We start from the raw sequence: 22,192 nt of genomic DNA on the forward strand, positions 1-22,192 counted from the left end.
GCGGGGCCGAAAGAGTGCGGGTAGCTCTGCGGCGCGGTAGCGGTGCAGCGGGGCCAGGCGGAGCCGAGCCCGGGGAAGACACGGCCCTACTCCGATTGCTGGGGCTCCGCCGGGGCCTGCGCCGGCTCCGCCGCCTATGGGCCGGCCCGCGCCTTCAGCGAGGCCGGGGCCGGGGCCGGGGTCGCGGCTGGGGCCCGAGCCGGGGCTGCATGCCGGAGGAGGAGAGCAGTGACGGGGAATCCGACGATGAGGTGAGGCGGTCGGGGGCGTCCCCGGCGCCGGGCGGGGCGGAGGCCAGGGGCTTTACAGGGTTCAGGGTGGCCCCGAAGGGTAGCGTGGGAAGCGGCGACCTCAGGACTACTGCGCGGAGAAGTGGTCCTGGAAACAGACATGAAAGAAGGTGGGCTGCACGGAGCTTTGGGTGGATAGGGCTTCTAGAAGTGAAGAGAAGCCCCAGCTGTAGCTAGGCACTCGGCTCAAAGCAGGTCCTGCTGGTGTCCTGGGCTGATCTCTCTTGGTAGCAAAGGTAGGGCAGTAGCGGCGAGTGGGTGAGGAGGCCGTGGGGACTGCATGCCCAGCCGTGGATGGATGACAGCATCAGCGTGGCTTTAGTGGGCCTGGAGGAGAGCCGTCTGCGCTCTTACCTGTGGACCGCCCTGCTGGGCCTCATACTCTTGACACATCCCTCCTTTCACCAGTGCCTCAGTTCCTCAACCTATTAAAATAGGTAGAGTAGTATAGGGCTGCTTCTTGGCACACAGGTTAAAGAGGAATGACATGAAAAGGGAGGTTTGAGTTTGGCAGGTCAGAGCTTAAGCTCAGGGTTTATTCCCTAGACCATCTGAAAAGGCAGGAAGGTTTGGGTCGTATTGCTTAGGACAGTTAGTAACCACTGGAGAGCTCAGGGTGGATCCCCAAAAGATAAACCATTTTATGTCCCACTCCTTCGGACTTGGGTGTCCTTACTCCTATCTTTACTCACGAAGAAACTATGATCTGAAGAGGTGTAAAGAGAGGCTCAGCTTTGTTTTGAATGAGACTTGGCCCGAAATGTGGAGAGCCTACTGCCTGATCCAAGGAGATCCTGTTGTGTTTTCCTCTTGGCCAGCAAACCAGTGGTGGCTGTGCTGCTGTGGCCTGCACCGGGGGAGGGAGTTGAAAATGTCTTGTGCCTCCATCCTTGGGGAGAGACCATTTTCTATTCCTTTCTGATGTTCCAGTTTTTTAGTTTGTTTAGAATTAAGCAGGAGTACATTAAAAGGGAAGCTGGGCTATTCCTCAATACCTGAGTCCCAGGTGGAATCAGGGCTTTGGCACTGACTGCTGTTTCTCCCCTCCACCCCTGGTCACCTAAATCAGGAGTTTCAGGGTTTTCATTCAGATGAAGATGTGGCCCCCAGTTCCCTGCGCTCTGCGCTCCGATCCCAGCGAGGTGAGTGATGGGGAAACTCTACCTCCATAGCTTTACAGGAATGTTATTCCCACCTTTTGTGTCAGCTCTCCCTGTTTAACTAGTCTCCATCAGTTACTGAGTGTGTCCTGTGTTCAGAGTCTAAGCTAGGTTGGGCTGTGGGAGAAATAAATGAGACTTAGTCCCCGTCCTCCCAGTATACCTTCTTCAGTCTGCAGGGCCAGACTGTCTTGACCTGTCTCCCCACACCTATTCTCCTTTTAGGTCGAGCCCCCCGAGGTCGGGGCCGCAAGCATAAGACGACCCCCCTTCCTCCTCGCCTAGCAGATGTGGCTCCTGCCCCCCCAAAGACCCCTGCCCGAAAACGGGGTGAGGAGGGCACAGAACGGATGGTGCAGGCACTGACTGAACTTCTCCGGCGGGCCCAGGCACCCCCAGCCCCCCGGAGCCGGGCATGTGAGCCATCCACCCCCCGTCGGTCTCGGGGACGGCCCCCAGGACGACCAGCAGGCCCCAGCCGGAAGAAGCAACAAACAGTAGTGGTAGCAGAAGCGGCCGTGACAATCCCTAAACCTGAGCCCCCATCTCCTGTGGTTCCAGTGAAACACCGAACTGGCAGCTGGAAGTGCAAGGAGGGGCCTGGCCCAGGACCTGGGACCCCCAAACGTGGAGGACAGTCTGGGAGAGGAGGCCGTGGGAGCAGGGGCAGAGGCCGAGGTGGCCTTCCCCTCATGATCAAGTTTGTTTCCAAGGCCAAAAAAGTGAAGATGGGACAGTTGTCCTTGGGACTGGAATCAGGTCAGGGTCAAGGTCGACCTGAGGAAAGCTGGCAGGATGACCCCCAAAGAAAAGTTGGATCTGGACAGGGAGGGGATATTTGCTGGAAGAAGCTGGAGCAGAAGCTAGAGGAGGAGGGAGAAGAGAAGAAAGAAGAAAACAAGGAGGAAGGAGAGAAGGAAGAAAAAACTGTGGTTGAGAAAGAGTTGATACTAGCCAAGGAACAGGAAGAGGCAAAGCCACCATCTCCGCCCCCTACTCCTCCAGCTCCTCCAGCTCCTCCAGCCCCTCCACCCCCACCCCTCCCACCTCCCTCAGCATCTCCTCCACCTCCACTTTGCCCTTTACCACCTCCAGTGTCTCCCCCTCCCATGCCATCCCCTCCGCCACCTCCAGTTCCAGAGGAGCAGCAAGAGGAGTCCCCTCCTCCTTCTGTCCCTGCTACATGCTCCAGGAAGAGGGGTCGGCCTCCCCTGACTCCTAGCCAGCGTGCAGAGCGGGAAGCTGCTCGGGCAGGGCCAGAGGGAACCTCTCCTCCCACTCCAAATCCCAGCACAACCACAGGAGGCCCTTTGGAAGACAGTCCCACTGTGGCCCCCAAAAGCACCACCTTCCTGAAGAATATCCGGCAGTTTATTATGCCTGTGGTGAGTGCCCGCTCCTCCCGTGTCATTAAGACACCCCGGCGATTTATGGATGAAGACCCTCCCAAGCCCCCAAAGGTGGAGGTCTCACCTATTCTTCGGCCTTCCATAGCCACCTCCCCACTTGCTCCCCAGGAACCAGCACCTGCTCCTTCTCCACCACGTGCCCCAACTCCCCCATCTACTCCAGTCCCACTCCCTGAGAAGAGACGATCCATCCTAAGGGAACCCACATTTCGCTGGACTTCACTAACCCGGGAGCTACCCCCTCCTCCCCCAGCCCCTCCCCCAGCACCATCCCCACCACCTGCCCCTGCTACCCCCTCCCGGAGGCCCCTGCTCCTTCGGGCTGCTCAGTTTACCCCAAGTGAAGCCCACCTGAAGATCTATGAATCGGTGCTTACTACTCCTCTTGGGGCTCCTGAAGCCCTTGAACCAGAGCTGCCGCCTGCTGATGACTCTCCAGCTGAGCCTGAGCCTCGGGCAGTGGGCCGCACCAACCACCTCAGCCTGCCTCGATTTGCTCCTGTGGTCACCACACCTGTTAAGGTTGAGGTGTCCCCACATGGGGCTCCAGCTCAGAGCAATGGGCAGCAGCCTCAGGCTCAGCCACAACAGCCTCTACAGACCTTGCAGACCCAGCTCTTGCCCCAGGCATTGCCACCCCAGCAGCCACAAGTGCAGCCACAGTTACAACTGCAGCAGCCACAAGCACCACCACATGTATCACCACTGGAAAAGGCACGGATTGCAGGCTTGGGTTCCCTGCCGCTGTCTGGAGTGGAGGAGAAAATGTTCAGCCTCCTTAAGAGAGCCAAGGTGCAGTTATTCAAGATCGACCAACAGCAGCAACAGAAGGTGGCGGCATCAATGCCGGTGAGCATGGTGTTTTGGTCAGACCTTTGTACCAGTCCACCCAGCTGCCTCCCTAAACGCTCTGTAGTGTCTCAGAAAACCCTCAGAATTAGTCCTTTTCTGTGCTTCCCCAATTCCATCCCTTCCTGTGCTATTCCTGTCCCCATCTGTCCTCACTTTCCAGCCCATGACCCTGTCTATTCCCCTGCCAGCCAAGCCCTGGAGGGCAGATGGAGGAGGCCGTGGGGACTGTCAAGCAGACCCTAGACAGAGGCTGTGTCAGGTCTGAAGATGAATCTGTGGAAGCTAAGAGAGAGCGAGCTTCGGTATGTGGTAGACTCTGAGGGCCCTTTGAAGTAGACTGGCTACAGGAGCTCAGGGAACAACTCCCTACATATATCCCTGGTTTCTTTTCTCCCAGGGCCCCGAGTCCCCAGTTCAAGGCCCCCGCATCAAGCATGTTTGCCGTCATGCTGCTGTGGCCCTGGGTCAGGCCCGGGCCATGGTACCTGAAGATGTGCCCCGCCTCAGTGCCCTCCCTCTCCGGGATCGGCAGGACCTCACCACAGAGGGTAGGGACGGTGTCGATGGAGAGGCTTGAGAGCCCTGTCAGGTTTGGGATTGAGCAGTTGTACCAGAAGCCTAGGAAAAGGGGAGTTGAGTTGGGGGCGATGGTCAAGTAGCAAGTGGATTGGAATGCTAGGTTTTTGATAAAGTAGATTGGGTCTGAACACCTGGAACCTGTCAATTCTGGGTATGTGGGGAACAGTGGAGGCCAGAGGGCTTGAGATCTGAAGGAGAACAGGAAAGTGAGGTAGGATGCTTGTTGACCTTGAGGCTCTATTTCCTCATTCTCTGGTACAATAGATACATCCTCTGCATCTGAGACAGAAAGTGTCCCATCCCAGTCCCAGAGAGGAAAAGTGGAATCAGCAGATCCTGGAGGAGATTTGGAGCCTGCAGGGTCTGGAGGGGTTCTGGCGCATACTCCCCGGCGCTCACTGCCTTCCCACCATGGCAAGAAGATGCGTATGGCCCGGTGTGGACACTGTCGGGGCTGCCTGCGTGTACAAGACTGTGGTTCTTGTGTCAACTGCCTGGACAAGCCCAAGTTTGGGGGTCCCAACACCAAGAAGCAGTGCTGCGTGTGAGTAGCTGGGAAGTGGCTTCTTGGCTGCCTGGAGTTGTCAGTTGCCAGGCCTCCTGCCCCAGCCCCTCCCTCTTCTGCCCAGCCAGAACAGTGGGATTGGCATCCTTGTGGAGAGCTTCCTCTCTTCCCCTAGACCACCAGTCCCCTACCCTGGTGACGTGCTGCTCCCCTCCCCAGATACCGGAAGTGTGACAAGATAGAGGCTCGGAAGATGGAACGACTGGCAAAAAAAGGTAACAAGATTTGAAAAACATTGCATATGTAGATTTGTGGTATGGAGGAAGCCACTTGTCTTTGCGCTCCCCTACTTATCTTTGCAGTTCTTTTTGTTTCCTGTTGAATGTTTTTTTATTTGTCTTTTTCTGCTCAATTTCTGCCCATGTTTCTGGTGAAGCTCATATCCCACTTAGTCCCCTGTTCCCACAGGCCGGACGATAGTGAAGACGCTGTTGCCCTGGGATTCTGATGAATCTCCTGAGGCCTCCCCTGGTCCTCCAGGCCCACGCCGGGGGGCGGGAACTGGGGGGTCCCGAGAGGAGGTGGTGCCCGAGGAGCCGGACTCCCTCCTACTGCAGCGCAAGTCAGCCCGGCGCTGCGTCAAACAGCGACCCTCCTATGATATCTTCGAGGATTCAGATGACTCAGACCCTTGTAGTCCTCCTGCTCCTCGTCGTCGGACCCCCAGAGAAAATGGTACAAACATTTGATACTTTCTCTGTCAGTCTTGCGTCTTTGTTGTTTTGTTTTTTAGATTTTTTTTTTTTCCCCAGTGTTGGGGATGGAATTTAGGGCTTCATGCTTCATGCATGCAAGGCAAGCATTGTACCACTGAGTTATACTCCCAGCCCATTTGTTGTCTTGTGTGGAAAAGACAGAGCTCTCAGACCAAGAGCCCTATCAGTCTATCTAAGAGGGTGACTGAGGGCAAAAAAGAGGCAGTTTTAGTGGTCATGTAGAATTTGTGTGTGAGCTTTTGATGGAGCTTACTGAGCAAGGATCATTGTTTTATGTTTCAGTTATCAAGAGAAGGCCTTGGGAAACTAGGTAGTTTTGGGAGGTTGTAGAAGAAAGTAGAGATGAGGCATGGAAGGGAAGGACCTCACTGCTTCTGTGTCCTTCCCAGAGCTACCAGCGCCAGAACCAGAGGAGCAGAGCCGACCCCGCAAACCCACTTTGCAGCCTGTATTGCAGCTAAAAGCCCGAAAGCGCCTGGACAAGGTCAGCAGGCCCACTCCTAGGATGCTGAGTGCCATGGGAGGCATGGCTTCTGCCCTCCAGGTGCTACCTGGCAAATCAGAGTGACATATGCACCTCAGTATCATCAAGTGTCCACACCCAGAGGACATACCCTGAGGGATGAGGCAGACTTTGCCTATCTGGAAAACAAAGTGGGATTTGGGCAAAAGGCAGAGTCCCATGGGCTGGGGGAAAGACAATGTGGTGAGGAGTGTGTAGAGAGGCTGGTGCTGGAGCCTTTGACTAGCCCTACGTCCCTCCCTAGGATGCTTTGGGCCCTGGCCCCTTTGCCTCTTTTCCCAATGGCTGGACTGGAAAACAGAAGTCCCCAGATGGTGTACACCGGGTCCGTGTGGATTTTAAGGTATGATAGTGGAAATTGCAGGACTTGTGGTTGGAAGAAATTTGTTGGTGTCAAGAGCAGCAAGGATTTTAAGGATGGATCTGACTTGTGTTCTTTGCTGTCCTCCAATCCTATGTCCTTTCTTTCTCTAGGAGGATTGTGACCTAGAGAATGTGTGGCTGATGGGTGGCCTGAGTGTGCTCACTTCTGTGCCAGGAGGGCCACCAATGGTATGCTTGTTGTGTGCCAGCAAAGGCCTACATGAGGTTGGTGCTTTGCCTTTTTGTACAGACCCCCAGCCTCCACTGACCCTTCCTGATTTTTCGAATAGGTCTTAACTGCTGGCCTTCTGGCCTAACACCGTGCCCATCATTTGCTCTCTTCACTCCTGTCCCTAGCTGGTGTTCTGCCAGGTCTGCTGTGATCCTTTCCACCCATTCTGCTTGGAAGAGGCTGAACGGCCCCTACCCCAACATCATGACACCTGGTGTTGCCGCCGCTGCAAATTCTGCCATGTCTGTGGACGTAAAGGCAGGGGATCCAAGGTCTGGACACGCAGGCTAGCCTGAGGGAAGGGAAGGCATAAAGGTGGGGGATCCATGTGCCAGTAGATCTTGCAATTGTCTCTCACAAACATCCCACAGCACCTCCTGGAGTGTGAGCGCTGCTGCCATGCTTACCACCCGGCCTGCCTGGGCCCCAGCTACCCAACCCGGGCCACGCGCAAACGACGCCACTGGGTGAGCGGAAAGGCCCACACCCCACATTGGTATTCTCATTATACCATTACCACCCCCAGACTTGCTCTAGATAAGGGCTCTCGGGAAGAAGGCTTTGGAGGTTTCTTTGAGAAAGTTGTAACTGTTTTCTTCTGAGGATTTTTACATAGGCAAGATTTAGGTGCAGTTTGATATAATGGTTCACGAACTTGTATTTTCCATGTTCTAAGACTTAGAATCCCTTGCTCTAGCCCAGTAGAGGTGAACCTGTGGCGTGTGTGCCTTCCCTGTTTATTGTTTTTGAAATCTCTAAAGGTTCTCCGTCACCACTTTAGCTTTATATGGATTCCTTTCTCATCTTCCTCCTTTTTTTGCAGGACTTCTTTTTTCCTCTTATTTTTCTTTCCTCATCTGTTTTCCTGCAATTCTCTCTGCCTATATTCTCCATTGTATTGCTCCAATTAGATGTCTGGGTTGTAACATTTCCCTCCTTCCTCAGATCTGTTCAGCCTGTGTGCGCTGCAAGAGCTGTGGGGCAACTCCTGGCAAGAACTGGGATGTCGAGTGGTCTGGAGATTACAGCCTCTGCCCCAGGTGCACCCAGCTCTATGAGAAAGGTGGGACTGGGCAGGGGAATGTTGCAGGGGCCATCCCGGAGTGGGCCAGGCTCCTGACTTTAAGGCAGGGCCTCTTCCAGTGTTAGAATAAATATTCTCATGGCTTTTTCTGCCTGTAGAACTTTTTCCTTGGTTCAGAGCAACTTTTCAAATAACTATCAGTATACATATAAGACTACACAAAATCCCTCACTGGGTAGTGAAAGTTGAGGGCTTGAGACTCCACTGTTTGGGCTCCGCTGGGTAGTTGGAAAACCAGTACGTTCTTCGTTTGTTACAGCAGCATATTTATGAAGGTCACGTTATTTGAAAGGTATTAGGAACCTAGAGTTAGAAGCTATGTTCTCAACGGGCTTTTCAGGAGCCATAGGGACCCAACATAGAAATATAATGGGAACAGCAGACAAGACATGATCAGCCACCGAAAGGGGAGTATAAGTTATTGGAAGTAACTGTAATCCCTTCCTATCTGCCATCTCTTTTTCCTCCAGGAAACTACTGCCCAATCTGCACACGCTGCTATGAAGACAACGACTATGAGAGCAAGATGATGCAGTGTGCACAGTGTGATCACTGGGTACATGCCAAGTGTGAGGGGCTCTCAGGTGAGTAGGCAGAGTAACTGGGCTGCAGCCTCAGCCCAGGGCAGTAGTGGCAGACCTACAGCACACATGCCCCAGAAAGCTACTTGTTATCTTTGAAAGCTCTAAAAGACTTACCATTACTGACCTAGGCGATCCCTACTCTGCCCTCACTCCAGATCACTCAATCATAAGTAGACTAAATGTCTTTGATAGCCTAGGGTAGTGGTGGCGAATCTATGGCATGAGTGCCACAGCTGGCTTTCTTATCATTGGAAGATTCACTGTCATTGACTTAGGAGCTTTTAGGAGCCCTCACATTCTCACAATTTTTTTTTTTTTTTCCTACCCTGCTGTTTAGATGAAGATTATGAGATCCTTTCAGGGCTACCAGATTCGGTGCTGTACACATGCGGACCATGTGCTGGGGCCACACAGCCCCGCTGGCGAGAGGCCCTGAGTGGGGCCCTGCAGGGGGGCCTACGTCAGGTGCTCCAGGGCCTGCTGAGCTCAAAGGTGGCAGGCCCACTGCTGCTGTGCACCCAGGTCTGGAGGCTGAGTGAGGCAGGATGGGTGGGGCTGGGCCCAGCATTGGCCCTGCTGACTTCTCTCACTTGCAGTGTGGACAGGATGGGAAGCAGCTACACCCAGGGCCCTGCGATTTGCAAACTGTGGGTCAGCGCTTTGAGGAAGGCCACTACAAGTCTGTGGTGAGTAGGACATGGGGAGAAGCAGGTGGGTGCCAAGAGGAGAGGGCAGGGCTAGATCTTGGGGTTGGAGTTGGGGCTCAGACCCTGACAAACCCCGTTACAGCACAGCTTTATGGAGGACATGGTAAGCATCTTAATGAGGCACTCCGAAGGAGAAACTTCAGAACGCCGGGCTGGAAGCCAGATGAAGGGGCTCCTATTAAAGGTGAGCTCTAAGGGAGATGTCTGTAGGGTGGTTTGAGTAGCATTGGGGTGGGGAGAGTGGATTTTTCAGACCACATCCTTACCAGTGCTTCAGAGAAGCCAGTTCTCATCCTGTTAATCTACTCCCCAGCTGCTAGAATCTGCGTTCGGCTGGTTCGACGCCCATGACCCCAAGTACTGGCGACGGAGTACCCGGCTACCAAAGTGAGCAAGGCTGGGTAGCAGGAGGGGAACCAGGGAGTAAGGGCAACAGCAGAGGCACTTGGAAGTCCAGGCACCTGGGAGTCTTTGGGCTGAGAACAGATGGGGTACAGTTAGGATTGAGGCTGGAGAGGAGAGTGGCAAAACTGGATTGAGGTTCCACAGTCGCCCTAGACCAGCTGGCCCAGCTTGTGCAGCTATTTTGTCCACACCTGTGCAAAGCAGTGGGAGACAGCAGTAAGCAAGTAAGGTTGGACTCTGCTTAGAGAGCTTATGTCTGGGGCATGGGCAGGCACGAGTGACCCAAATGGTTAGAGTGGTGATCAGGAATCCCAGGGGTCTCTGGAACCCAAACGAGGAACCTGCTATCACCTAGGGTCAGAAACCATTTCCTAGAAGAAAACATTTGAGCTGAATGGTGGAAGTATTTCAGACATAACAACACTTCCTATGTGAAAGTTGGCACAGAGGGCTTGGCCTGTTTGGAGCATTGAGAAATTCCACGTGAAGAGAAGATGAAGGGTGTCCTGACATGTTTAGGCTGGTTTTGTGGGCGGGCCCCAATCCTGCTGCCCTTGTTAAACATGACAGCTGCTAACCCTGCCTATCCACAGCGGAGTGCTGCCTAATGCGGTGTTGCCCCCATCCCTGGACCATGTCTATGCTCAGTGGAGACAGCAGGAATCAGAGACCCCAGAATCAGGGCAGCCTCCAGGTGATCCCTCAGCAGGTATTGGAATGTGGGAGCCAGAAGCCAGTGCCTCTGAGTAGGTGGACCAGGCTCCAGATCCTGATTTTTGGATTTACTTTTATCCAGCTTTTCAAGGCAAGGATCCAGCTGCTTTCTCCCACATAGAGGACCCTCGTCAGTGTGCACTCTGCCTCAAATACGGGGATGCAGACTCCAAGGTGAGGCTGCTGTATAAAATTCAAGATTGTGGGGCCTGCTTCTCAGAGCATCCCTATCACACCACTCTTCTTTTGTCCCCAGGAGGCAGGGAGGCTTCTGTACATTGGACAGAATGAGTGGACACATGTCAATTGTGCCATTTGGTCAGCCGAAGTGTTTGAGGAGAATGATGGCTCTCTCAAGAACGTGCATGCTGCTGTGGCTCGTGGGAGGCAGATGGTGAGGCCTGGGCCTGACAGGGGCAGCCATCAGGCTGTCCTTTGAGAGACAGCTCTCATTTCATTGTTCCTACCAGATCATGTCTTGTTTTTCTTTTCAAAGCACTTGGTTGATAGGTGATAGCATTTTTTCTCTGTGGAAAACTTAAATTTAAATGTCCTGCCATATTTGGCTGTGCAGCTCAAGACCACAAAAGGTAGACACCCTCTTACTTGACTAGCGCTGTATGTTTTCCACACTATGGTATTTTGCTATATCACTGTGCCCTGGTGAAAAGAGGCATTGCCTGGCTTAAATCCCCCACTTGGTCTGGGGTCTGGGGTGGGTCATGGAGAGTATTCAGCATGAATGTAGAGATACTGATTGGGGATAGTTACAAAATCTGAATAGAGTAAATCAGGTTTCATGTTGGAACAGTCTTTAGAAGGTGGTAAATGCCATAACTGTTATCTTTCCCCTGTAAAAAAAAAAAATTGAGGGGCTGGTGAGGTGGCTCAGTGGTCTAAAGCACCTATTTAGAACAAGCTTAGCAAAGCACAGGGACTGCAGTTCAATCCCCCAGCACCACATGCCAGCCAGCCCCGCCCCCTGGTGGGCTGAGCTGGCCACACACACACACACACACACACACAAAAAAAAATAAATAAAAAATAAAGATTGAAAAAAAAAATTTGAAATAGCCAGGTATAGTCACACATCTGGAATCCCAGCATCTCAGGAGGCCAAAACAGGATGATCGCAACTTAGTGTGAACGTGTCTCAGAAAATTTCAAAAGGACTGGGAATAGAGCCCAGTGAGAGGCCCTGGTTTCATTCTCCAGTACTATTAAAAAAAAAAAAAGACTAGGTTTGAGCCCAGCCTGAAACTTTAGCAACTTATTGAGACCTTATCTCATAATAAAACATAAAAGGGGCTAGTGATGTAGCTCAGTGCAAGGCCCTGGGTTCAACTCCAGTACTGCAAAAAAATAAATGAAGGAGAAGATGGGATATAACTCATTGCTTCCTGGGCTCAATCTCTGTTCTTCCCCCTAAAAAGCCCCAAAATGTAGTTGTGTACCAGGCCTTGGATCCATTTAGAGGAGGTTTTGCTTGGTGAGAGCCTTGTTGTGCAAAATGCTGGGGGTGGAGAAGCTAAGCAGAGTCTTAGAGTTAGCAGTGCCAGGTGCCAGACCCTGGCCCCCATTCCTGGCTTGTCCCTCAGCAGCCCCTTCCCTATGCAGCGCTGTGAACTCTGTCTGAAGCCTGGAGCCACAGTGGGCTGTTGCCTGTCCTCCTGCCTCAGCAACTTTCACTTCATGTGTGCCCGGGCCAGCTACTGCATCTTCCAGGATGACAAGAAAGTTTTCTGCCAGAAACACACAGACCTCCTAGATGGCAAGGTGGGCCAGGGGGCTAGGGGGACAGCTGCCCATTGCTCTGTCAGTGTCCCCTCTTTGTGTGCTTTCCCACAACCCTGTAGGCCAAGCTCTTGGCCATTCGAGCTTTGCCTACAGAGCTTTTCCCTCATGTCCCCTACACAGTTTACCAATCCAGCAAACCCATTTGCCTCCTATTTTCCAGGAGATTGTGACCCCCGACGGTTTTGATGTTCTCCGCCGAGTCTATGTGGACTTTGAAGGCATTAACTTCAAGCGAAAGTTCTTGACAGGGCTTGAGCCTGATGCCATCAATGTGCTCATTGGTAAGCCACTTGCTTTCTCCCTTCTCTTGCCAATCTTGCCTGGCCTACACCTGACCTCTCTTGTACACTGTAGGCTCCATTCGAATTGACTCCCTGGGTACTCTGTCTGATCTCTCGGACTGCGAGGGACGGCTTTTTCCTATTGGCTACCAGTGAGCAGTCCATGGGTGTTTGGTGGGGTTGGGGAATGCCTGGGCTGGATCCCATTTCCCAAGTTATTTTAACATTCTTGTCCCACATGTCTGCCTGCCAGGTGCTCCCGTCTGTACTGGAGCACAGTGGATGCTCGGAGGCGCTGCTGGTATCGGTGCCGAATTCTAGAGTATCGGCCATGGGGGCCAAGGGAAGAGCCTGTTCACCTGGAAGCAGCAGAGGAGAACCAGACCATTGTGCACAGCCCTACCTTTTCCTTAGGTAGGGCTTGATACTACCTCTTTCTCTTCCCTGAGTGCTGAACTCACCAACCCCTATCCCTGCTCTACTGAAGAAACTCCAAAACACTTGTTACTCTTTCATTTGTTGTAAAGTAATAAGAGAAACTTACTGGCTGTGTGTTGTGTGCCCAGGGGCTGTGCTTGGGCACAGTCATAGGAAGTAAAGAGGGGAAGAGAGTCAGGCTGAGGGGAATGGTGACCTGCTGCAGCTATGGGGCGCAAAGAAAGTATGGCTACCTGACAGGCTACATGCTTAGGTGATTCCCTAGTCCTCTGGGAGAAGGTACAAGCTCTGTTGTATTGCACTCCAGGGGGATAGCGACCAAAAACAAAAAGGGCCAGGCATGGTGGCACAGATCCTGATTGCAGGACTCTCAGCATTTGGGGGGCTGAAGTAGGAGTATCACCATGAGTTCAAGTTGAGCCTGAACTACATAGTTAAGTTCAAGGCCAGCTTGAGCTACAAAGTGAGACCTTCTCTCAAAAAAAACAGGGGTGCCTGGACACTTGCTCTTTGCAGTAGCATAGCATAGAACCAGGATTTTAACCTGGATCTGCTCATTTCCCAACTCACTTTTGCAGCCATGCTAGCAGTGAGCTAGGTGGCACAGAGCAAAGAATAGAGTTGGAGGTTAGTAAAGGGAGAGCACATTGTGGGCCCCCTTGGGGAATTTGGTTCTTATTGGTGGGTGACAGCTTTGTTCTAAGTTGGAGAATAACCTGAATTAGAAAACAGAGGAGGGTGCATCCAACATAGCTGCAGACAAAGTGTTGGGTGGAGGAGCAGAGATCAGCTTGCAGAGACTGGGAGAGGCCAGGTTAAAGCCTTGAGTGCCAAGATGGGAAAGAATCCTTTGATGGGGAAGGGATGTACAGAGCAAGTAAGAAAGTGGTAGGATTGGCCATTCTGGACAGGGGGCGTTGGCACTTGTGGCATGTGGGTATGCCTCAGAAGCATGGGTGGCCAGGATACAGGGACATGGCAGGGGATGGGTCACAGAGGTCATGAAGAGACCTGACTCAGGTATATGTACAGTTGTAGATGCTCTTAATAGGGTTTGGAGCCCAGGTGGTGACTGGACATTAATCTGTGTTGTGACTGAGTCAGGGTCTGTATGGTCATTTGACTGAAGGGAGGCACCTGATGGAAGACTTTAATGAAGAGTGCCTGCCACCCCTGATACAGTTCTCTTGGCTCTTCAGAGACCCCAGATCACGAGGACCCCTCTCCAGATACAGATGCCCTAATCCTTGGAGCTCCTGAGCACCACTCGCCTGTTCAAAATCTGGACCCCCCACTTCGGCCAGATTCAAGCAGTGCTCCTCCTCCTGCCCCACGCTCCTTCTCAGGGGCTCGAATCAAAGTGCCCAACTACTCGCCATCACGGAGGCCCTTGGGGGGAGTCTCCTTTGGCCCCCTGCCCTCCCCTGGTGAGCATTTGGGAATAGCCAGGGGAGGGTGGGACTGGGGAGGCTGGAACTGCTGGCTGAGATTGACCCTTTCCCCCACAGGAAGTCCTTCTTCTCTGACCCACCACATCCCTACAGTGGGAGACCCAGACTTCCCAGCTCCCCCGAGACGCTCCCGTCGTCCTAGCCCCCTTACCCCCAGGCCACCACCATCACGACGGACCTCCCCACCTCTCAGAACCTCCCCTCAGCTCAGGGTGCCCCCTCCTACCTCAGTTGTTACAGTCCTCACACCTACCTCAGGGGAGCTGGCTCCCCCTGGCCTGGCCCCATCTCCTCCACCACCCCCTGAAGACCTGGGCCCAGACTTTGAGGACATGGAGGTGGTATCAGGACTGAGTGCTGCTGACCTGGACTTTGCAGCCAGCTTGCTAGGGACTGAGCCCTTCCAGGAAGAGATTGTGGCCGCTGGGGCAGTGGGGAGCAGCCATGGGGGCCAAGGGGACAGCTCAGAGGAGGAAGCCAGCCCCACCACCCGATATGTTCACTTCCCTGTGACAGTAGTATCTGGCCCTGCCCTGGGCCCTGGCCCCCTCCCTGGAGCCCCCCGAATTGAGCAGCTGGATGGAGTGGATGATGGCACAGACAGTGAAGCGGAGGCAGTCCAGCAGCCCCGAGGCCAAGGGACTCCTCCTTCAGGGCCAGCAGTGGGCCGAGCTGGGGTCATTGGGGCTGCAGGTGATAGGGCCCGGCCTCCTGAGGACCTGCCATCAGAAATTGTGGATTTTGTTTTAAAGAACATAGGGGGTCCTGGGGAGGGGGCTGCTGGTCCCAGGGAAGAGTCTCTTCCCCCAGCACCTCCCCTGGCCAATGGCAGCCAGGCACCTCAAGCCCTGCCCCCTAGCCCAGCAGACCCTACCCGGACTTTTGCCTGGCTCCCTGGGGCCCCAGGGGTCCGGGTGTTAAGCCTGGGCCCTGCTCCTGAGCCCCCTAAACCTGCTACATCTAAAATCATCCTTGTCAACAAGCTGGGGCAAGTATTTGTGAAGATGGCTGGGGAAGGTGAACCTGTCCCAGCCCCAGTAAAGCAGCCACCTCTGCCCCCCACCATTCCCCCTGCAGCCCCCACTTCCTGGACTCTGCCCCCAGGACCCCTACTTGGGGTGTTGCCAGTGGTAGGAGTAGGTGTGGTCCGCCCTGCCCCTCCACCTCCACCTCTCACACTGGTGTTTAGCAGTGGGCCCCCCAGCCCACCCCGCCAGGCCATCCGTGTCAAGAGGGTATCCACCTTCTCTGGCCGTTCCCCCCCAGCACCTCCTCCAAGTAAAACTCCCCGACTGGATGAAGAGGGGGAGTCTTTGGAGGACACACCCCAAGTTCCAGGGCTCAGCAACAGTGGGTAAGTGAGTGTGCTGAGGACAGGACAGCAGGCCAGGGAAGGGCAAGAGAAGCAGCTCAGCCTTCTGGTTATACCTCCCCCAGGTGTAGCCGAGTGAGGATGAAAACACCTACAGTGCGTGGAGTTCTTGACCTGGATAATGTTGGGAAGGAAAGCCTTGGGTAAGTGGCCAGGCCCCTTTTCTTGGAGGGGCCGATAGAGCTGTGGGACCTCCATCCCTTTTTCCCTCCTGACAGGTCTCTCCTTACAGGCCCTTTCAGGAACGATCCCCTTTGCTGCCACTTCCAGAAGGTGGTCCTCCTCGGGCCCCTGATGGTCCCTCAGACCTGCTGCTTGAGTCATGGCATCACTATTCAGGTAGGGACCAGCTGCTTTTCACTTTCTTCCTTATGTGCTGCTGAGCTCAGATGGGTGACTGACAAATTCAAAGCAGGTTCATTTTTAAAAATAGCCATAAAAAAAAAAGTAAGCCAGGCATGGTAGCACACACCTGTGATCCCTGCACTAAGGAGACTGAGACAGGAGGATTGCTGTGAGTTAGAGGCCAGTCTGGTCTGCAGTGGGAGTTCAAGGATAGCCCAAACTGCACAGCATGACCCTATGTCAAAAAAAAAAAACAACCACAGAGTACACTCCAGGGTCCAACAATGTAGCTCAGGAGTAGAGGATCCTTGGATTCAATCCCAAGTATTCAAAAGAAAAATAAAAGAGTGGGCATACTCCTGAGGCTAGTTGCTGGAGTCAGAGGTGCTGGGAAGTTCATGGCCTTGTGGCACAAGTGACGTTTCAGCTTTATGTTCAAGTACACTGACAGTGCTTTGGCCAGCATGTCCAAGAGTCTAGGAGACTAGATTAGAGTGTAGTCTAACAGGGTCAGGGGCATGGGTTCCTTCCAAAGCCAAGGATGAAGTTCTGGGGATCATCCAGAGTCTGGAACCCTCTAGGATCCCGATGAGGGGCAGAACAGTAGGAGATGAGAGGAAAGGTATCCCCAAAGCCAAAGGGTATGGGCTAGTCCCAGCTGCCACATAGCATCAGGCCTGGGGAGTTCAGGACCAGTGTGGTATGAGCAGGTGGTGCAGGGTGGGGAGGAGGCTGTGTCAAGAGTTGAGAATTTAAGACGGTGTGGGTGAGGCAGCTCATCCCACAGTGCAGCTGAGAACTAGGAAGAAGAGATGGGGCAGCAGTATAACCATGCTGGGCATGAGGGCTGACAGCCTGGTCGAGGGTGGGAAGGAAGGAGTGCTCATGGAGGGGCAAGGGTGTAGGGGGTAACAGGTTGGTCAGTTTTTTTTTTTTTTTTTTTTTTTTAATTGGCAGAACCGGGGATTGAACTCAGGCCCTTGTGCTTGCCAGGGAAGCACTTATTCTACTGAGCCATCTCCCCAGCCCCCAAAAAATGGCGGAACCAGAGATTGAACTCAGGGCCTTGCGCTTGCCAGGGAAGCACTTATTCCACTGAGCCATCTCATTGGCCCCGGTTGGTCAGTTTTGAACAGGCTTTTGAACTAGGAAAAAAGATGTATGGGAGGTTCATATACAGAAATTGGGGCCCACATAGAGATACTAAAAAGATTTTTTGCTACCATGTGGTGAAGCTGGAAGGGTGTTGGTCTCAGAAAGTGGTTAGAGTAGGAGCAGCAGGTAAGCTGGGGGTTCAGTGTTCTTCTGGCTCGGGATTTGTAATGGCTCAATTCTGTCCAGGTATTCGGATTTTCTTTTTTTTTTTTTTTTTTTTTTTTTTTTTTTTCAGAGCTGGGGATTGAACTCAGGCCCTTGAGCTTGCCAGGCAAGCGCTTATTCAACTGAGCTATCTCCCCAGCCTCTTGGATTTTCTAATTACACACTGCTTAGCTCCTGAGCCCAAAGTAGAGGGAGGTAGCCTGAGACTGCTCTACTGAGAGGCTGCTTATGTGGTCAGACAGCATGAGGATGTATGTGGCAGTGACTGTGACAGATAGGTTCCTGCCCTTAGGAACCAAGCCAAGTTTTGATAGGAAAAACAAACACATCTGTTGTGTGGTACAAGTGCGCAATATTTGAAAACAAGCAACAGGAGAGTGCCTAGGTAAGGGCCCTGCAGCAGCCCCATTGTGTTTGGAAAACAGAGTTGTAGCAGGGAAAGAGAACAGAAGTTAGAGATGAACCCTTCTGTGCTGAGCACTGGAGGTGACATTAGGCACACAACAGTCTGGTTCAGGGTCTCACTTGGGGCTTTGGGAAGGATCTGTGTGCACAGTGGCCCTGAGACATGATGATCTGTGGACTGTGTCCCAGTGAACCTGCTCTCCTACATTATGTTCTCCTTGAGCCAGGGATATAGCTCAGCAGCATAAGAGCCTGCCTGGCAAACGCAAGGTCCCCAGTTCAATCCCTAGCTTTCCCTAAACTATTTTTTTTTTATTTTATTTTTTTTGGCGGAACCAGGGATTGAACTCAGGTCCTTGCACTTGCCAGGGAAGCGCTTATTCCACTGAGCCATCTCCCAAGCCCTACTTTCCCTAAACTAGAGAAAAAGCTAACCACCCTGGGTCCCCCTACGCCTTTGCTCCTCCATGACCACTGCTTCCCTCTCTCTCTTTTTTTTTTTTTAAATTTTTTATTTTTTTAATTTTTAATTTTTTTTTTCCCCTGGCTGAACCAGGGATTGAACTCAGGCCCTTGCACTTAACCAGGGAAGTGCTTATTCTGCTGAGCCATCTCCCTGGCCCCTCCTCTCACTCTTGACCTTGCTATCTCAGCCCTCATGCCTAGCATGGTTACTCTGCTGCCCCATCTCTCCCTCCTATGCCCCATGTTCTCCTCTAGCTTTTGCCCCTCCCCCCAATCCTATATACAGTGGTCAGCCCTCAGCCTGTCACCTGTGATGGGTAAAGCTAACTCCTGCTTCCTCAAGACAAGACCCCCACTCTCCTCTTACCTCAGTCATGCCTCCTTTGTCCAACCTGCCAATTTTAGTGTATCTGGTGTTCTGGCTATGATTTCTCTTTTCCCCCAGATACTTTCTTGCACATTGAAAGCTGAAATCTTATCTGTATTCTGATAAGTCCCCACATTGTTCTCTCCAGCCCAGACCTCAGCCCTGGGCTCCAGGCTCCTACATTCTGCTATCTCACCAGCTCCACCAGCAGGTTGTAGGAGGGGGATCTTCTAAAGGGCATTCCAAAATCAACATGTTCCAAACTGAGAGCTTGATCTTCACTGCAAACTTGTTCCTTCCTTCCCCTCACCGTTGCAGTCAGTGGCAGTTTTATATTTCCCTTGTTCAAACCCAAATTTCTGAATTGTCCTTGACTACTGCTCTTTTTGTCAAAACCACACCTATACATGAGCAAGTCCTCTCTACTCCATGTTGAAAATTTCTTAATCCCTGGGAAGTCCTTGAAGTGGTTCATAACTTAGTAGACACTTCACTGTACTTGGTACTATATATACAAACCTGTATGCTGTGTATTTATAATATTTCTAGAAATGTACAGCTGAGCATGATAGCACACACCTGTAGGTTCAACAACTCAGGAGGCTTAGATGGAAAGATTACTTGAGCTTGGGAGTTCAAGACCAGCCTGGGCAACATAGTGAGAGCCCATCTCAAAGAAGTAAAAAGAATTTACTACATATAGGACTAGATGAATATATCAGTAATAGAGGTCCTGACTATGTGTACCAAGCCCTAGGTTTCATCCCAACACCATAAAAAAAAAAGGAAAAATATATTTATTACATAAAAAAAATTCCTTGCACACATACAATGCTGTAGTGTTTTGGTTTTTTATTTTCCCTTTGGAACCCGGGAATGAACTCAGGCCCTTGCACTTGCCAGGGAAGCGCTTATTCCACTGAGCCATCTCCCTGTCCCCTGTAGTGTTTTTTGTTTTTATTTTCCTGGTACTGGGGAATAAACCTAACACTGTTTTGTTTTTGTTTTTGAGACAAGATATGCTATATAGTTCAAGCTGGTTCTAAACTCACTGTGTAGCCCAGGCTGGCCTCAAACTCATGGTAATCCTCCTGCCTCAGCCTCACCAAGCCCAATGCAGGCATGTTTTTATATTTTAATACAAGGTCTCGATAAGTTACTAAATTGTCAGAGCTGGATGAGCATTTAGGATCCTTGTACTTCAGTTTCCCAGAACACTAGATTATAGGTGTGTGCTAACACTGTGGCTAGCCAGTACTTTTATGTGAGAAGCAGAATAATTGTGTGTAGATAGACATTTAAGAGTACGCTGAGTTTGAGTAAGCCATCGGTGTGGCCTATAGAGCCCAAAGGAACACTTCATTCCTCAAGAACCTCATCTTACAACCCAAACATCCTACAGAAGAAAAACTGGCAGCTCCTTGGGAAAAACCATGTCTATTCTACTCACTGGGCAGTTGGAGCTGGAGGAGAGCCATTAGACCCCAGTGTCTGCTGTGTCTGGTGGCAGTGTGGGGGAAGAATGGTGTCTGGGGAGCTGGGATCTTTTGAGTTTATGTGAGGTGGTGCTCTCCTACTCTTACTCACTGGACCAGGTGAAGCCTCGAGTTCTGAGGAAGAGCCTCCATCTCCAGAGGATAAAGAGAACCAGGTTCCAAAACGGGCTGGCCCACATCTACGCTTTGAGATCACCAGTGAGGATGGCTTCAGTGTGGAGGCAGAAAGCTTGGAGGGTGAGTTGGGAGTAGCTGTGGCAGGAGAGAAAGTGTCCCTTCAGACCCCATCCTGACTTTGCTATGGGCTTATCTTCACTCTAGGGGCATGGAGAACTCTGATTGAGAAAGTACAAGAGGCCCGAGGACATGCTCGGCTCAGACATCTCTCCTTTAGTGGTATGTAGTGATCCACAAGGTCACGGTGGCTGGTATCATTTTCCCTACCCTCTTCCATATAATCTGCATGTCCTCAACTTCTCTCCTCAGGAATGAGTGGGGCAAGGCTCTTGGGCATCCACCATGATGCTGTCATCTTCCTGGCAGAACAGCTACCTGGGGCCCAGCGCTGCCAACACTATAAATTCCGATACCACCAGCAGGGGGAGGGCCAGGAAGAGCCCCCCCTGAATCCTCATGGAGCTGCCCGTGCTGAGGTCTATCTCCGGTGAGAGGGCTGGGGAGCCCTGTGGGGATCCTCAAGGGTAGGATATAAGTCTAGACAGATCGAAAGCAAGACATTAGGACACTCCAAGAGTTAGTTACTCTGCAGTTCACATGAGAAGATTGAACCCCACTCTTTGCTCCTTTGTGTCTTCAACAGCATAGCCCTCCTACAGTGCTAAACCCAGACCCCAGATTGATAGGCAGTGTGTCCTTGAAGGAGTGGCTGTGACCCTTCCTCCTTTTTTTCCCCTCTCACCTTCAGGAAGTGTACCTTCGACATGTTCAATTTCCTGGCCTCCCAGCACCGGGTGCTCCCAGAAGGGGCCACCTGTGATGAGGAAGAGGATGAGGTGCAGCTCAGGTCAACCAGGTAAGGAGGGAAAGCAGGGGAGCTGGGAGTGGCCTGAAGAGTCCTAAAGAGAGTGAGCAAAAGTGAGAGGTCATTCCTGGATACCAGCCTATGTGACACTGCTCCCCTACCAGACGTGCCACCAGCCTGGAGCTGCCCATGGCCATGCGCTTTCGCCACCTCAAGAAGACATCCAAAGAAGCTGTGGGTGTTTATAGGTTAGTGGGGTTGGGGGGATGCCCCTTGGGCTGATGGACAGTGTTCTGGTCAGGGGCTGCCTGGGGTCTGTCCCCCTACCCCCTGAGGTCCTCCTTGTCCATCCTACCCTACAGATCAGCTATCCATGGACGAGGCCTGTTCTGTAAACGCAACATTGATGCTGGCGAGATGGTCATTGAATACTCTGGCATTGTCATTCGCTCTGTGCTGACTGACAAGCGGGAGAAGTTCTATGATGGGAAGGTGGGCTCCACAGGCCATGGTAACAAGGTAGGGGAGGTGGGCTGCCCATGTGGACAAAGTACCTGATTCCCTCACCCATTCTGTAGGGCATCGGGTGCTACATGTTCCGCATGGATGACTTTGATGTGGTGGACGCCACAATGCATGGCAATGCCGCCCGCTTCATCAATCACTCATGTGAGCCCAACTGCTTCTCTCGTGTCATCCATGTGGAAGGCCAGAAGCACATCGTCATCTTTGCTTTGCGCCGCATCCTGCGTGGCGAGGAGCTCACCTATGACTACAAGTTCCCCATCGAGGATGCCAGCAACAAGCTCCCCTGCAACTGTGGCGCTAAGCGCTGCCGTCGATTCCTTAACTAGGGTTGTGGCTGCTTGCCACAATTCCTCAAGCCCCCCAATGCCATCTTGTCCCTGGCCTGGGGGGTCCCTAGTCCTTCCCAGAGCATCTCACTCCCACCTTTCCGTTCAGGGTGGATGTGGGCATGCAGTTGGCAAGGGCCCTGCCCCAACCCTTTAGCCCACCTAGCAATCACCCCCTTCCTGCCTTGGGGCCCAGGATGTAGATATTGTACAAAGGTTTCTAAATCCCTTCTTTTCTATGCACTTTTTTATTTAAGAGGGTGGGGTCCCAGGTGCGAACCCCCCCACAATAAAGCCTGTCAATGTTTGGAGAGGTGGTCTTTGCATTTGTACAGTGCTTAGGGCAGGTAGGAACTCTCACTTCTCCATGCCCCTCGCCCTTCCTCAACCAAGGAAGTCTCAGCCTCACAGTAGGTGTGAGGCAGTCATGAGAATT

General features: G+C 52.4%; 1 protein-coding gene across 1 annotated transcript; it reads left to right on the top strand.

Moving 5' to 3' along the window:
• Nucleotides 1–2: 2 nt before the first annotated feature.
• Nucleotides 3–22,059, top strand: Kmt2b (lysine methyltransferase 2B; the record flags this gene model as incomplete). The annotated part of the gene is made up of 37 exons (XM_023721449.1): nt 3–251; nt 1,360–1,432; nt 1,676–3,708; nt 3,900–4,013; nt 4,109–4,259; nt 4,555–4,834; nt 5,015–5,070; nt 5,264–5,530; nt 5,961–6,055; nt 6,339–6,437; nt 6,569–6,682; nt 6,815–6,961; nt 7,061–7,156; nt 7,635–7,752; nt 8,244–8,357; nt 8,695–8,879; nt 8,954–9,043; nt 9,147–9,248; nt 9,378–9,451; nt 10,063–10,178; nt 10,266–10,357; nt 10,440–10,577; nt 11,801–11,959; nt 12,141–12,261; nt 12,335–12,413; nt 12,515–12,675; nt 13,899–14,126; nt 14,208–15,504; nt 15,588–15,665; nt 15,755–15,861; nt 20,020–20,157; nt 20,242–20,316; nt 20,407–20,584; nt 20,846–20,953; nt 21,067–21,150; nt 21,265–21,394; nt 21,481–22,059. Coding segments are annotated over 37 exons (8,022 nt in total), but the record flags the coding sequence as incomplete, so codon positions are not given.
• Between the last annotated feature and the right edge of the window lie 133 nt (nt 22,060–22,192).

The sequence above is a fragment of the Octodon degus genome, unplaced genomic scaffold (genome assembly GCF_000260255.1).
Source record: "Octodon degus isolate 3935 unplaced genomic scaffold, OctDeg1.0 scaffold00083, whole genome shotgun sequence".
In the NCBI taxonomy this organism is placed as follows: Eukaryota; Metazoa; Chordata; class Mammalia; order Rodentia; family Octodontidae; genus Octodon; species Octodon degus.